We start from the raw sequence: 16,562 nt of genomic DNA, 5'->3' as shown, positions 1-16,562 counted from the left end.
CTGCTCTGCCCTCATCAATCCTCTTTGTTACTGAGGCAGTTACTGATTGGTCAGGGATTTTCGGAGGGGGGGCGCAAAAGGGCAGTCGTTGGGGGGTTTGGAATGGGGAAGGGGAGAGGGAATAATCAAGAACCAAACAACAGGTTTTAAGGTCTCGACAAATAAACAAGTTTAACCACCCCCAAAAATTACATCAGTGAAAGGTGGTGGCCACTTGGAGGTGAACAATCTGCATCACTGCACCCCCTGTTGGCAGGAGGCCAGAACCACAACCCAACTGGGCAGCGTTACTCCCCCTTCCAAGTCAGAAATGTTGACATGGCACTTTACAGGGTTGGCGCAAATTCCGTGACACGGGATGTGAAGGTGGAAAGGACAGCAAGCTTTATACGCCAGGGACCGTCACCCAGAGCGATGAAAACTTCACGCACACTGGTGCGGCGACCAATGGGGGAACAATCCCAAGGACATCCTCTACGATCGGGTGGAGATGGGTAGACGGAGACCGTGCGCTACAACATGAGATGAGCGCAAAGAGAAAAAGAGATTTAAAAATTCGCTCATGGCATCGCTGGCTAGGCCTATATTTATTTCTCACCACCTCATGACCCTCAACCAAGTGTCTCGCAAGGCCATCACAAAGTCTCTGAGGGTCTGGAGTCGTGTGTAGGCCAGACTGGGTAAGGACGGCAGATTTCCTTCCCCCAGCGACATGAGTGAACCCGAGGATTTTTTACCACACAGTTTCACCACAGAGTTCTCCCTCCAAATGCACCGCATTTGTTGTGGCACAAAGCAGGACAGGATTTCAGAGTAGAATTTCAAGGAAATATTTGGGTATGATGTTCGGATTATAGTGTGCACAACAATGTGATGCAACTAAACCCAGAAGAAAAGTGTGACTTTTATCTCGCAAGTACAAGGAACATTAATTAGGAAGGATATTATTGAGCTGGAGGGGGGTTCAGCAGAGATTTACCAGGAACAGAGGGTTTGAGGTTGGATAGGCCGGGACTTCTTTTCACTGGAGCCTAGGAAGTTGAAAGGTGACTTGATAGACATTTATAAAATAATGCGAGGTATAGATAAGAGTTGTCTTTTCCCTAAGATGGGGAATTTCAAGATTACAGGGTACACTTTTAAGGTGAGAGGAGAGAGATTTAAGAAAGACATGAGGGGCAAATGTTTTACCCAGAGGGTGGTTCGTGTGTGACATGAACTTCCTGAGGAAGTGCTGGATATGGGGACAGTTACAACTTTTAAAAGACACTTAGTTAAGAACATGAACAGGAACGGTTTGGAGGGATTTGGGCCAGGAGCAGGCAGGTGGGAGTCAGATGGAAACAGACACTTTGTTCAACTTGTCCATGTCGACCAGATATCCTAGATTAATCTAGTAATTATTTTTAGATTCCCTACTGTGTTGAAACAGGCCCTTTGGCCCAACCAGTCCACACCGACCCTCTGAAGAGTAACCCACCCAGACCCATTTCCCTCTGACTAATGCACCTAACACTACAGGCAATCTAGCACGGCCAATTCACCCTGACCTGCATATCTTTTGGACTGTGGGAGGAAACCGGAGCAAACCCATGCAGACACGGGGAGAATGTGCAAACTCCACACAGACAGTTGGCTGAGGCTGGGATCGAACCCGGGTCCCTGGTGCTGTGAGGCAGCAGTGCTAACCACTGAGCCACCGTGCCGGTCGGCATGGACTGGTTGGGCCGAAGGGTCTGTTTCCGTGCTGAATGACTCTGTGAAATGTGAGGTGCTGCATTTTGGAAAGGCAAGTCAGAGCAGGACTTATACACTTAATGGTAAGGTCCTGGGGAGTGTTGCTGAACAAAGGGACCTTGGGGTGCAGGTTCGTAGCTCCTTCAAAGTGGAGTCTGTTTCTGTGCTGGATGACTCTATGGAGATGGTAAGTCCTTTATTTTAGGGAGAGGATGGGCTATTCAGAGCTGAAATACAAACTGGCATGGTGGTGTGGTGGGTAATGTCTCTATCTCTGAGCCAGGAGGCCCCAGAGGGTGTGTCTGAACTAGTTGATTGGAAAATATCTACAAACGGTCGGGTCTCCTGCTTTGACACTGCGTTCGGAATGATGGATGGCCACAGGATTCAGAGATTTCCTTTCACAGCCCAGATGGCTTTTTATGACAATCAGATTTACTTCCAAATTTTATTTTGTATTTTGAATTGAATTCAACTTTCACCATCTGCCTTGGTTGGATTCGAACCTGTCTCACCAGAAATTTAGTCTGGGGCTTTGGAAATACTGCTAGAGTGGTATCACCGCTGTGTCACAGTCTCCCCTTGTTTATGACGGGCAGCTTGAATTGATTTATTGTTGTCACTTTTGTACCTCGGTACAGTGAAAAGTTTTGTTTTGTGTGCAGTACAGGCAAATCACACCACACAAGGACATACAGATCATTGGGTGTTCAGACAGAGCGGGGAATACAAGGCTTCAGTGGCACAGGATGTGTACAAAAGCGAGATCACCACTAGATTTGAAATTTGGGAGATTCATTCAGAAGTCAGTCATAATCATGGAATCCCTACAGTGTGGAAACAGGCCCTTCGGCCCAATAAACCCACACCGACCCTTCGAAGAGTAATCCACCCAGACCCCATTTCCCTACAACTCTCCATTTACCCCTGACTAATGCACCTGGCCTGCACATCCCTGCACAATTTGAACACAGCCAATCCTCCGAAGAGCATCCCTGTATTTCCCAACGGCCAATCCACCCTGACTTGCACATCTCTGGAGTACGGGAGGAAACTCATTTTTGCAAACTCCATACAGACAATCGCTTGGAGTTGGAATTGAACTTGGGTTCCTGGCGCTGTGAGGCAGCAGTGCTAACCACTGAGCCACCGAGCCGTCCCAGTGTTGTGTATCTGTTTTTGTCTGTTATAGGTGTAATACTTCGGTCAGGGGAGTACAGGGCACAATTACAAAATTTGCAGAAAATATAAAATTCGGAAGCATTGTGAATTGTGAGGAGTGTTGTTTAAATCTTCAAAAAGGTCACAGCCAGGTGGAATGGGCAAAGAAAGAAAATTTACAGCCCAGGAGCAGGCCCTTCGGCCCTTCAAGCCTGAGCCAATCAAAATGTAATGTCTAAACCTGTTGGTCAATTCCTAAGCACCTGTATCCCTCTGCTCCCCACCTACTCATGCATTTATCCAGACACATCTTAAATGACTCTACCGTGCCTGCCTCTACCACCTCTGCTGGCAACGCGTTCCAAATGCCCACCACCATCTGTGTGAAGTACTTGCCGCGTGTATCCCCCTTAAACCTTCCACCTCTCACCTTGAACCCGTGACCTCTCGTTATTGATTCCTTCACTCTGGGAAAAAGCTTATCTCTATCCACCCTGTCTATACCCTTCCTGATTTTGTAAACCTCAATCAGGTCCCCCCTCAATCTCCTTTTTTTTAAATGAAAATAAACCTAACCTACTCAACCTCTCTTCATAGCTAGCACCTTCCATACCAGGGCAACATTCTCGTAAACCTTCTCTGCACCCTCTCCAAAGTGTCCACATCCTTTTGATAATGTTGCGGCCAGAACTGTACACAGTATTCTAAATGCGGCTGAACCAATGTCTTGTACAATTTTAACATGACTTGCCAGCTCTTATACTCAATATACCATATTGCCTTCTTGACCACTCTATCCACCTGTGCAGCAACCTTCAGGGTACAATGGACCTGCACTCCCAGATCTCTCTGCCCATCAACTTTTCCCAAGGCTCTTCCATTCATTGTATAATTCGCTCTAGAATTAGTCTTGCCTCAATGCATCACCTCACATTTGTCTGGATTGAAAACCATCTGCCACCTTTCCGCCCAACTCTCTAGTCTCCCTACATTCTCTGACAGTCCCTTATGCTTTCTGCTACTCCACCAATCTTTGGGTCATCTGCAAACAAGTGAGAGATCAAATGTAATGTAGAAACAGAAACGGGAAAATTCTGGAGAAGCTCAACAGGCCTGGCGGCATCTGTGGAGAGAAAGCAAAGTTAACATTTCAGGTCGAGAGACCCTTCCCCAGAACTGAGACGTTAACTCTGCTTTCTCTCCTCAGATGCCGCCTGACCTCCCTGAGTTTCTCCAGCAATTCCTGCTGTTTTCGATTTCCAGCATCTGCAGGTCTTCCGGTTTTTCAAGTTTCACGCTGAGACATTTGAGGTGATTAACTTTGGAAGGAAGGAGCAGGAGAGGGTTTAGAGGGGCAGATGCTGGCAAATGGGACTAGGACAGATTGGGATATCTGGTCAGCATGGATGAGTTGGACCGAAGGGCCTGTTTCCGTGCTGCATGGCCCTATGACAAGAGCTCGTGGCCTAATGGAGTCGTGGGAGATCAAACACGGCTGGACAAGCAGCAGGGGGCATCTGTGAAGAGAGGGAACAGTTTCTATTGGAGGTTCCTCCTGCCCTCAGATGGTACTGCCCATGGGGTGGCAGGTAGGCCCGGGCAGGTTGGTGTGGAGAGAGGTCATTGAATCAGGCTAGACCTGGATTGGAAAAGCCTGTGGAAACACAGTGACCAGGAGTAGGCCATTCGGCCCTTTGAGCCATTCGGTAGGACCATGGCTGATCCTCCATCTCACCACCATATTCCCCGCAGCCCTGGGTGTCTTCACCATCTGAGGACATATTGATGTCATCCTTGACTACACTCAACCTCCAGTTGTAGGGAATTCCACAGGCTCACTCCCTGTTTGACAGGATTAATGGTTCTCCCTCATCTCAGGAAGATCTACAATTCGGCCCATCGAGTCAAAAACATACACCTAGCCACTCTAACTCCATTCCCCAGCACTTGGCCCACAGCCCTGGTTAAATGCTCATCCAAGTACATCTACTGTGTGATGAGGGATTCATGGGAAATGCAGGGTTACAGGGGTAGGGTGGGATGCTCTTCGGAGGGTCGGTGTGGACTTCAAATGGGCCGAATGGCCTGCTTCCACACTGCAGGGATCCCATGATTTTGCCTCCCCCGACCCTCACAGGTAACGTGGTCCACACTTCCAACACCCTCTGGGTGAAAATAAATTTCCCCAAATGAAAACCAAAAGGACTGCAGACGCTTAAAATCAGGAACAGAAATCGCTGGAAAAGCTCAGCAGGCCTGGCACAGCATCTGTGGAGGGAAATCAGAGTCAACGGGTTTGGGTCTGGTTCTGAGTAAGAGTCACTGGACCCGAAACGCTGACTCTTGATTTCTCTCCACAGATGCTGCCAGACCTGCTGAGCTTTCCCAGCAACTTTGGTTTTCCTCGTTAATAATTTTCCTCACATCCCGTCTAAACCTCCTGCCCGATGCCTCAAATCCGACACCTCCCCCTCCCCGGTCATCGATCTCTCCATCAAGGGGAGGGGTTTCTTCCTACCTACGTCCCTCAGGACCTTCTACATCTCAATCCTGTTCCCCTCCCAAACGTGTTGGGAGGAGAGCGGCCTCAGAGCACGACCAGCCGATGTCGCCTGGCGAAACGGCATCTTTTGACAGTGGCTGAGATTGTGAGGGGGTGGCCATCGTTCCATCTGCATGTTCAGCATCATAATGAGATGACTCAACAGTGCTGCTAAATCGAGTGAGTGTGGGGGCGGCAACTTGTGTTTGAGTGAAAGACCATGGACGTCACTGGGGGAGAAATGAATCAATCGCAGGTTTCAACGACAAATCCATCCATCGGGAGGAAGGAAGCCACTATCCTAAATCCGGTCAGCTTTACGTGTGACTCCAGACCCACATCAACAGGGTCAGCTCTTAACTGCCCTCTGGGGCCAGACAGAGGCAATCACACTAGTCAAAAAAAGGGCCCATCTCTCTCCAGATTTCAATTACATCCTGATTACCCTTTCTCCATAGAGTCCTACAGCACAGGAAACAGACCCTTCGGCCCATCCAGTCCGTGCTGACCATAATCCCAAACTAAACTAGTCCCACCTGCCTGCTCCTGGCCCATATCCCTCCAAACCTTTCCTATCCATGTCCTTATCCAAACATCTTTTCTACGCTGTAACTATCCCCATGAACTGGAAGTTCTTTCCAACCTCTGTATAAAAAAATTTGCCCCTCATGTCTTTTTTAAATCTCACCCCTCTCACCTTACTAATGTACCCCGTTGTCTTGAAATCCCCTACCCTAAGGAAAAGACAACTACCATCCGCCTTATCTACACCCCTCATGATTCTATAAGCCTCTACAAGGTTACCTCTCAACCTCCTACGCTCCAGTGAAAAAAAAAAGTCCCAGTCTTTCTCTATAACTCTAACCCACCACCCCACCCCCCCATTCCCAGTACGTTCTGGTAAATCTCTTCCGAACCCTCTGCAGTTTAATAATATCAACGGGGTGACCAGAACTCCAGATGGTACTCCTGAAGGGGCCTCACTAATGTCCTGTACAACAGCAGCATGATGTCCCAACCCCTATAGTCAAAGGTCTGAGCAATGAAGGAGAGTGTGCCAAATGCCTTCTTTAATCTACATGTCTGTTGCCCCCAGTATCATTATGGTCAGCTCCAACTCTATCAAAGTCCAGGCCCACGACATTAAGGAGAACAGACAGTAACTGTGGCCACATGCCAAGCAGCCATGATCCTACCAAAGGGGGCCAAATGACCTCCTTCCGCCCCCATGTTGGGTAGATGAAGAGAAACTACAGGGTAACAAATCTGTAGATGCCGTTAACACAGAGGGCTCTGAGGACTGGGCTGACGGCAGAGATTAGAAGTGATTTCTCCTCCAAGGGGGTAGCCAGTCTCTGGAATCCTTCACTGCCGAGGCCTGGCGACGATACGTCGTTAGCGTCTATTCGGCGTTGAGGTAGATTTTTAATCAGTAAGGGAGTCAAGGGAAAAGTGAGGATGATCAGATCTCACTGAATGGTGCAGCAGATACAATGGGCCGAATGGCCTACTGCTATGTCTTATGCTGCTCAAGGAGTTCAGGGTGAGAGAACAATTGAGAACTGAACTTTCAGCAAAATGAAGTCAGGCAGAAGGTGATATCAAGTTTGAAACTGTCTTACACACATACACGCAGAGACACACATGTGCACACACACACTCACACAGACGGATGCACAGAGACACAGGGAAACAAGTGCGCACACACACATATGCACACACACACACTGACGCACACAGACATGCACACAGGATCAATGTGAAAAGGGAGAGGGAGTGATTTCCTCTCATTGCTGAGCTGAAGGTATCAATGATGTGGGGCTTAAAGCAAAATTGCGCACATGCTGGATATCTGAAACAAACACCGAGAATGCTGGAGAAACTCAGCAGGTTTGACAGCCTCAGCACAGAGAGAGAGAGAGGAACAGGGTTAGTGTTTCGGGTCTGGTCTGGCTCCTCTCTGGAACTGACTGTAGTTGTTCCCTCACACATCACCATGTTTAACCAGCTGGCAGATACCCGGCTTCTCCCTCCATTTTTCACTCGTGACCTCCCCCACTCGCTCCCCCCACCATTGCCTCGCACTCACACCCCCCCCCCCCCTGAACTTATTGCTACAATAAAGTGACTAAAAAGTAGCAAAATGTCTCTTCATATTTAAACTGTAGATGATATTCACCAGCTCTACTGCGGATAAAATGTACTTCGCATCCTAAACTCTGCTGGTACATTTTGCATGCAGGAGTGCGATGGTTTGCCTCATTGAGCACATTTTTCTATTGTTTCACTGTTATGTCTCATGTTATTCTGAAGGATGTGTATATAAGCAGGTGTGGATCAGCTGCTGCCGGAAGGACAGATTCCACGATGCATTAAAGGAACTTGTAACAGGAAAGCTAAAAGTTCAATGCCTTCATTTTCTTACTGTGAAGTGTATCAGTACAAATGAAAATAAAAGTCGCACATGTATCAAATCATCTTTTGTGTGCTTGGGGGTGAATTAATGTACTGGATTAACGAGAAAACAACTACTGGATATAATATTGAGGATGGCGCTGGCGAGGTGGAGAGCAGTCCAAGTTCCTGCTCAGAATCATTACCACACGGTAGGTTGCAAAAACAAAAAAAAACTGTTTTTCTCCTATATTTTTTATTGTGGTAACTAGGATAAGCTTGGGGTGCCCAGTCACCACGGTAACTGCCAGAAAAATTGTGCTGAAGTTTGAAGGGGTCAGGCAACAGGGTCAACAACTCTGGCCTTTTTCCGCGATAGCTTTGCCACCTTATATTCACGAGTGGCAATGGCAGGCCGAGCCGGGGCTAGCCCTGGGAGGTAAGGCCGCCAGAGCTCTGACAAAAATTGTCTGAGTCAGTTCACGGCCGGGGCTCACCAGGTGGCCTGTGAAATCGATTTTGACCCCTCTGACCCTGTCTAGCAGAGGCATGGCAGCCAACACAGCCGGGGATTTAGCTGGGCAAGACGGATTTACATTAAGTGTTTTGGGCAGCCTTGAAGGTTTTGAAGACAGAAAGGCAAAGGTAGGTTCACGTGATCTTGGAGAAGGTGCAGCGCGGTCAAGTCCCAGCTACGAATTTACACTGACATTTCCTGAAAAACAATGCTCCTCTTATCATAAAGCCAAAGAGAAAACTGTTACAATTGGTCCACAATCTATGTTTCTCTCCCCCTCCCCCATTCCCCCCCCCCCCAAGCCGGTGCTCACGTTGGCAGGGCCGGTCACCTTCCTGCGGTCCGGGATCTCGGCCTTGTTGGGGTTGCTGGCGTTGCTGACCATGGGGCTGGACGGAGGGACACCAGCCCGGCCGCTGGACGCTCCTTTCCGGGACGGAGTGCGCTCCTCCTTCAGCTCACCGTCCACCACCGCCGCCGCTGCGGCCGCACTCGTCTGACTCCGCTTGGTGTGAGAGGGGAGGGCGGCCGGTCCACCTGGGGGTGGGGGGGAAACCAACCGCCATGTTCCTGTTAGCCATTACCACTGGAACCCCAATGTCCCAGCCAGATACCACCCCCCTTCACGCCTACACCCCTACACCAGCCCCCAACGCTGGGTAGCAGGGACCCCCCCCACTTCCCGAAACCAGCCCCCAGGGCTGTGTAACTTGAACCCCCACCAATAAAGCCCCCTAGCCTGGGTTCAGCAAGAGACTGGGGGGGTGTGGGGATAAGTCTTAGCATCGACCAGGTCTTGGCTCAGGAGGGAGTTTATTTTTTTCACTCATGGGACGTGGGTGTCACTGGCTAGGCCCAGAGTTTATTGCCCGTCCCTAGTTGCCCCCCTTGAGAAGGTGGGAGTGAGCTGCCTTCTTGAGCCGCTGCAGTCCGTGTGCTGTGGGTTGACCCACAATGCCCTGAGGGAGGGAATTCCCGGATTCTGACCCAGCGACACTGAAGGAACGGCGATATATTTCCAAGTCAGGATGGTGAGGGGAGGGGAACTTGCAGGGGGTGGTGTTCCCATGTATCTGCTGCCCCTTGTCCTTCTGGATGGTAGTGGCTGTGGGTTTGGAAGGTGCTGCCTGAGGATCTTTGGTGAGTTGCTGCAGTGCATCTTGTAGATGGTACACACTGCTGCTACTGAGGGTGGAGGGAGGGGGATGTTTGTGGATGTGGTGCCAATCAAGCGGGGGCTGCTTTGTCCTGGATGGTGTCGAGCGTCTTGAGTATTGTTGGAGCAGGCCCCATCCAGGGCAAGTGGGGAGTATTCCATCACACTCCTGACTCATACAAATCACACACAGGAACTTGAATATATCAAGAAAGATGCAGATGACACCTCGCAGTGCGGTACTGGGGGCGTGCCACACAGTCAGCAGATCAAGACACAGATGTCAAACCCCAGAGCCAGTGGCTCCATGCCCCTCTCCCTTGCCCCTGGAGTGAGCGAGTCATCCCTGGGCCAACCAATTCATTCTTCGACAATAAACACGGACGGTCTGCTCATTGACACCTTCTCACGAGGAACTTACTGTGCGCCAATTGGCCACTTGGGCAGAGAAGAGGGAACGATGAGAGAGCAGCGAACTCTCATTGGTCGGAAAAGGGCGTCGAGGCCCCCTTGAGAGGCGCTATAAAAGTGCAGCTCTTTCCCCTCACCTCTCGAACAGTGATCCTCCTGCACTGCCTCCACCTGAGATCCCATTCCGTTTCCCATGGCAACGGGTCAAATAGCCTACCACCCTTCACCCCAATCGGGTCCACTGCCCTCCCAGTGAGAGGTGGGAAGGGCCCTTGGGATCTCCCTGGGCGTAAGAACTAGGAGCAGGAGTAGGCCACCCGGCCCCTAGTGCCTGTTCGCCCATTCAATAAGATCATAGCTGATCTTTATCAGGGACTAGCTCCACTTACTCGACCTCTCACCACAACCCTTCATCCCTTTACTGTTCAAAGAATTATGTATATTAAAGGCACTATCTGAATGAAAATGAATGAAGTGTTTTGTATTAAGGGAAATGGGGCCTTCCACACCTCACCTTGGCTTTCCCTCCATCCATCGCTAGACAGGTGTACTGCGAGCAATCGAGTGGTACCCACTGAAACTGGGTCGTACCTACCAAAACCAGGCCGTACCTACCAAAACCAGGCCATACCCACTGAAACCGCATGGTACTCACTGAAGTCACTGTGGCGGCGCTGCCGGTGGTAGGTGGATGAGCTGCGTTGGCTCCTGCTGTGCGTCGAGCTCTGGCTCACGGTGCTGGTGTTTAGTTCGTTGCTCGGCCGCACCTTGGCCAGCGAGAGGCTGCTGCCCGAATGTGAGTCGGTGCTGTCCATCTGGAATAGGTGGGGCGGGGGGGGGAGAAAGATGGCAGAACGACAATGGAGACCTGGCTTGAGGCGCCTGTTGGTGGGCGGCCATTTTGGATCCTTCTCCCACAACAACCAGTCTGGGTGTGGGGGAAGGAATTCACCTCAAAACTTCTCCCTGCCTGGGCTGCTTCCAGCCATCGGGTCTGAATACAATCCCCAGAGTGTCGCCATTAACTCAGAAGAGGAATGGGGCCTCATGGTTGCTTAGGGAACCGAACCGGAAAGGCCAGAGGTCAAAGTGCGCCCCGTGGTTTCATCGATCAATCAGTATCAGAAAGATCTGGCCAAGTCGTGGCTTGCAAGAGGGAAGCTTCCGGATGATTGGGGAAATACCCAGCTGAGGGAGAGGGTCAATTGTTTTTTGGAACCCTGGTTCAGCTGACCTGTGACCCTGGACCCACAGAGTTCAGTTGCTGGGTAAATAACATTCAAGAAGAAGGGACATCTCGATGGATCTCCCAGGAATGACCCAGCCATTACATTCGGATGAGACCAAATGTAATCAGGTCACTTTCTTTAGATCAAACAATTCACTGATGGTACATGGGTGTCACTAGCTAGGGCAACATCTATTGCTCATTCCTGGTTAGTCTTGGAGTGGGGTGGGGGGGGAATGGACTTTAAGTATTTCTCACCTTTTCAGTCTTAGCAAAACTTTGTACTCGAAGGGCTTGATTAGATAAGATTAGATTAGATTCCCTTCAGTGTGGAAACAGGCCCTACGGCCCAACAAGTCCACACCGACCCTCTGAAGAGTAACCCACCCAGACCCACTTCCCTCTGACTTAATGCACCTAACACTACGGGCAATTTAGCATGGCCAATTCACCCTAACCTGCACATCTTTTGGACTGTGGGAGGAAACCGGAGCAAACCCACACAGACCCGGCGAGAATGTGCAAACTCCACACAGACAGTTGGCTGAGGCTGGGATCGAACCGGGGACCCTGGTGCTGTGAGGCAGCAATGCTAACCACTGAGCCACCGTGGCGTCTAGGCTGTGTACGTGACAATGTTGTAGCTTTTCAAGAGGTTATTTTGTCCTGGTGTTTTTTTCCCCCGAAGTGAGGTTTTAAGGCAGAGGCGCAGAGCTGTCTGGGGTCTCGTGAACAGCTCGGGAGGCCTTGGGATTTTGGAAAACCACCTGAACGGGTGTGGTCAGCTCTCACAGACCAGGATTTCTGAGTGGCATCCGAAGTTGCTGGGATCCCAACAGGGTTGGGAGCTCTGGTGAACATCTCCGGGCTGCTACTCTCCCTGGATTTTCTCTCGCCATCCTTTTCCCTCCTGCCCTGGAGAACTGTACGTGTCTGAATGTGCCTTCTTGCCCAGGGATGTTGTTTACGGGGTGTTACCGTATAGGGACAGTGACTGTATCTATTAAGTTTTCAATAACGTTATTCCAAATGAAACTTGAAAGGGTTCAGAAAAGATTTACAAGGAGGTTGCCAGGGTTGGAGGGTTTGAGCTACAGGGAGAGGCTGGACAGGCTGGGGCTGTGGTGCATGTATGGAATGAGCTGCCAGAGGAAGTGGTGGAGGCTGGTACAATTACAGCATTTAAAAGGCATCTGGATGGGTATATGAATAGGAAGGGTTTGGAGGGATATGGGCCGGGTGCTGGCAGGTGGGACTAGATTGGGTTGGGATGTCTGGTCGGCATGGACGGGTTGGACCGAAGGGTCTGTTTCTGTGCTGTACATCTCTATGACTCTATAAATTCCTCTGCCCTTGGCTGTATTTTTGACACAGTTGTTAAATAAATTGTGTTTAGCCCAAGAGTTTCACCAGTCGCATCGCCTCAGGGACACAGAACTTCACTTTTGCTTTTAAACTAAAGCTAGGGTCTGGGGCTGCCTTCTTAAAATATATTGGGGGGCGGGGAAGGAGGGTCTGGCCTAGTCCATGACCCCAAGATGAAACGCTGACCGTTGATGCCCACCTCATTCTTCGCGCCCTCTCGATTTACGGTTACCGCGCTCGCATCCTGGCCCCCAAACCAACGCTCATCAAAGCGGGAATGAAACCCCCGCCAGAGCACGGGAATATCACTAACAGCCCCACCCTCCCCCGCCACGGCGTGGTTACATTCCCCCGTCCCACACCCAGCCCCAGAACGTCTAGTCCTTACCTCGCTTTTGTTCCTGCCCAACAGAAGGTAGGTGCCAGTGACTTCGTTGTACATGTGCCTGCTCAGGGCTTCTTTAATCTCCTCCCTCGTGTATCCCATTCCGATCATCACTTCTACAGGGAGCAAATGGGACAGTCAGAGAGTCGGTGAGTGCCCGAGACGCCGTGGGACCCCTCCAGTACCCAACCCTGCCTCAGCACGTCCCAGGAGCTTTCATCAATGACCTCGCACCCCGCTCCACTCTCCTGTCGCTAATCCACGTGCCCCTACCTTCGCCAACCAACCAAAACACAACCCGCCTCTGGTTCTAGGCCGCAGGCCTGTCTCCGATTGCTGGTATTATCTGTAAGTTATTCAGCAGGATCTGTGAGGAGACACTCCCTCAGGCATTGATCCCAAACTTTCACGTCGAATCTACAGGGCAGATCTCAGGCCATTCGGGCCATCCCTGGGCGAGCTCCATGCCCGCTTCCTCCTCGCCCTATTCTGTTCCTGTTTCCTCTCACGTCTGTGTCCAGCTGCATCCTTCAATGTGTCCAATCGACTGACCTCAGTGGAGCTCTTGTGGTGCAGTGGGTAGTGTTCCCGCCTCTGGAGATGGAGGTTTCAGGCTTGAGTCCCACGTCAGGACTCAATGGACGCCGCAACACGGCTTGTCAAAATTATACTCAGTGCCCCGACCGGTGAACGTAAGCATGAAGTACACCTTTTTTTGCCTCATCCACTGGTATTGCCACTTTCAGGGAACCGTGGACTTGCACCCCAAGGTCCCTCCTCCTAGATCTCTCTGCTCCTCCAATTATGGCCTCTTGACCAACCGCCAATCCCAATGGGCCCACCACTGGAGGTGGTCCCTTCAGCTGCCTGAGCCCCAAGCTCTGGAATTCCTTCCCCTAAACTACGGCCACTTCCATCTAGAAGGACAAGGGGCAGCAGATACATGGGGAACATCACCCCCTGCACGTTCCCCTCCACTCCCCACCCTGATTTGGAAACGTGTCGCTGTTCTTTCAGTGTTGCTGGGTCAAGATCCTGGAATTCCCTCCCTCAGGGCGTAGTCGGGGTGGGAGGCTGACAGTGTGTATCACCGCCATCTTCTCAAAGGGCAATTAGGGACAGGCAACAAATCTGGCCAGCCAAGTCCAAATCCCCAGGAATAGTAAACAGGAACCACGGCGTGAAGGATGGGTTTGCCCATCGTTTATTGCTACCTCAAGTACCCATTGGCACCCTCGTGCCCACCTGAGGGAATCCTCTCCAGACAGGATTGGCGGTCTTTGCCACCAAGTCGGGGGTAAGCACAGAATCGAAGAGTTTAACCACAGGAGTGGGTGAGATGGCCAACAATGCACGAGGGTCTCGTCCTCACCTATGCGTTTGTTGTCGCCCAGGTCCTGCTCTGGCTCCACGTACGGTCGGAGTTCCTCACCATCACACCCGACGTTTATCCACTTGTCCTTCATGATTTGCTGTGGAGAGAGACGGCAAGTCAACATTGACCTCATCGACGTTGACCCAGCATACAACAGCTGAGCCACGGTCAACCCACTTGGGAGGCTGGTGGGGTTGGCATGATTGGCTCAGTGGTTAGCGCTGCTACCTCACGGGCACCAGGGACCCGGGTTCAGTTCCAGCCTCAGGCGACTCTCTGTGTGGAGTTTACACATTCTCCCCGTGCCTGCGTGGCCAGATTTGTTGCCTGTCCCTAACTGCCCCTTGAGAAGATGGCGGTGATACTCCACTGTCAGCCTCCCACCCCGACAACGCCCTGAGGGAGGGAATTCCAGGATTCTGACCCAGCGACACTGAAGGAATGGTGATACATTTCCAAGTCAGGGTGGTGCGTGGAGGGGAACGTGCGGGAGGGGGGGGGGTTCCTCCGGGTGCTCTGGTTTCGTCCCACAATCCAAAGATGTGCAGGTTAGGGTGGATTGGCCATCGTATTCAGGGATGTTTGAGTTAGGGGTAAATGTAGAGTAATAGGGAAGGGAAATGGGGTTGAGTGAGATTTATACAGAGGGTGGTAGGTGCCTGGAATGTGTTGCTAGTAGAGGCAGGCACGGTAGATTCATTTAAGATGTGTCTGGACAGATGCATGAGTAGGTGGGGAGCAGAGGGATACAGATGCTTAGGAATTGGGTGACAGGTTTAGACAGTGGGTTTGGATCGGCTCAGGCTTGGAGGGCCGAAGGGCCTGTTTCCACATTGTAGGGATTCTACGATCTAACCTTCTGGCCGAAAATAAATTGCATTGGTGTAGCGCCTTTAACGCAGCAAACGCCAACAAGCCTCCCGAGTGGGTTGACCCCTCACAGACCCATAAAGAGACACTCTGTTGTTTGAGTTGCAATGGGTGATGTGAAGGAGGGTAGGCAGAGAGGGAACAGGGATGGAATTCAAGGTGAAGTGATCAAAACCCAGGACGGGGGGGGGGGGGGGCGTTGTCAGTATTGGCAGACACTCGGAGGGTTGTGGAGCCGGAGGGAGAAAAATGATGGAGAGACTGGACAGTAAGAGATTAGTCATCGCACCTAAAGTGTTGGGGGGATCACTGGGCACGGCCAGCATTCATTACCCGTCCCTAGTTGCCCCTTGAAACGAGGGACCTGCTCAGGCCATTTTAGAGGACAGCCCTATTGCTAGAGTCCCATACAGGCCACACTGGGTAAGGTTGGCAGATTTCCTTCCCTAATAGATGGGGTTTTACAACAGTTACCATCGTAACCAAGACGAGTTTTCAAATCCGGAGTTGTTTTCAGAATTTAAATTCCATCAGCAGCTCTGGGTGGGTTGTGAATCCAGGAATATTCTGGATCATTAGCCCAGTGACACTGCTTCCCTGATATAATAGCCCATCCACCCCCTGACGCTCAGTAGCAGCAGTATGTACCATCTGTAAGACACGCTGCAGAAACTCACCAAAGATCCTCAGACAGCGCCTTCCAAACCCACGGCCACTTCCATCTAGAAGGACAAGGGGCAGCAGATACATGGGAACACCACCCCCCTGCAAGTTCCCCTCCACTCCCGACCCTGACTTGGAAATACGTCGCCGTTCCTTCAGTGTCACTGGGTCAGAATCCGGGAATTCCCTCCCTCAGGGCATTGTGGGTCAACCCACAGCACACGGACTGCAGCGGTTCAAAGCGGCAGCTCACCCCCACCTTCTCAAGGGGGCAACTAGGGACGGGGAATAAATGCTGGGCCCAGCCTGTGATTCCCACATCCCACAAGTGAATGGGAGAAACAGTGCACAGAGTTCTTCAAGGATGAAAGCGAGCTTACCTCCAGGGTTCCTCGCTTGGCTGGGTTGAGGACAAGGAAGCGTTTCAGGATGTTTTCACAGTCCGTGGACATGTAGAAGGGCACTCGATATTTCCCCCTCAACACTCGCTCCCTCAGCTCCTGCAGAGACAACCACATTTGTCACAAACCTTTAAGGAAGGAGCCATCGCCAGGGCGACGGACAGGTACATGACAGAACACAGTACGACTGGAGGCCTCTCGCCAATGGGAACGACCTGGGACTGAAGAGTTTGCAAGGAGCATTTTGTTTTTTAGGGAGATGGGAGGTGGAGGGGATTCTGGGAAAGGGGGGGAAGTGGAGGGATTTTGGGGAAGGGGAAGGGGCTTCAGGAAGAGGGTTGAGGGAGAGGGGGAGGT

At 51.2% G+C, this 16,562-nt stretch overlaps 1 protein-coding gene across 1 annotated transcript in view; it reads right to left on the bottom strand.

Annotated features, from left to right (window-relative positions):
- The window catches only part of LOC122542691 (MAP/microtubule affinity-regulating kinase 4-like), a 45,302-nt gene that overhangs the window by 7,202 nt on the left and 21,538 nt on the right, over positions 1–16,562 (bottom strand). The window contains exons 7-11 of the mRNA XM_043680670.1: positions 16,185–16,304; positions 14,269–14,368; positions 12,900–13,012; positions 10,574–10,733; positions 8,665–8,888 (exon numbers count right to left, since the gene is read on the bottom strand). Of these exons, the coding sequence (XP_043536605.1) occupies positions 8,665–8,888; positions 10,574–10,733; positions 12,900–13,012; positions 14,269–14,368; positions 16,185–16,304 (717 nt within the window). The remainder of the gene's footprint in view (positions 1–8,664; positions 8,889–10,573; positions 10,734–12,899; positions 13,013–14,268; positions 14,369–16,184; positions 16,305–16,562) is intronic.

The sequence above is a fragment of the Chiloscyllium plagiosum genome, chromosome 41, assembly GCF_004010195.1.
Source record: "Chiloscyllium plagiosum isolate BGI_BamShark_2017 chromosome 41, ASM401019v2, whole genome shotgun sequence".
Classification (NCBI taxonomy): domain Eukaryota; kingdom Metazoa; phylum Chordata; class Chondrichthyes; order Orectolobiformes; family Hemiscylliidae; genus Chiloscyllium; species Chiloscyllium plagiosum.
Note: the sequence above shows the minus strand (reverse complement) of the source record. Positions and strands in the feature narration are given on the sequence as shown.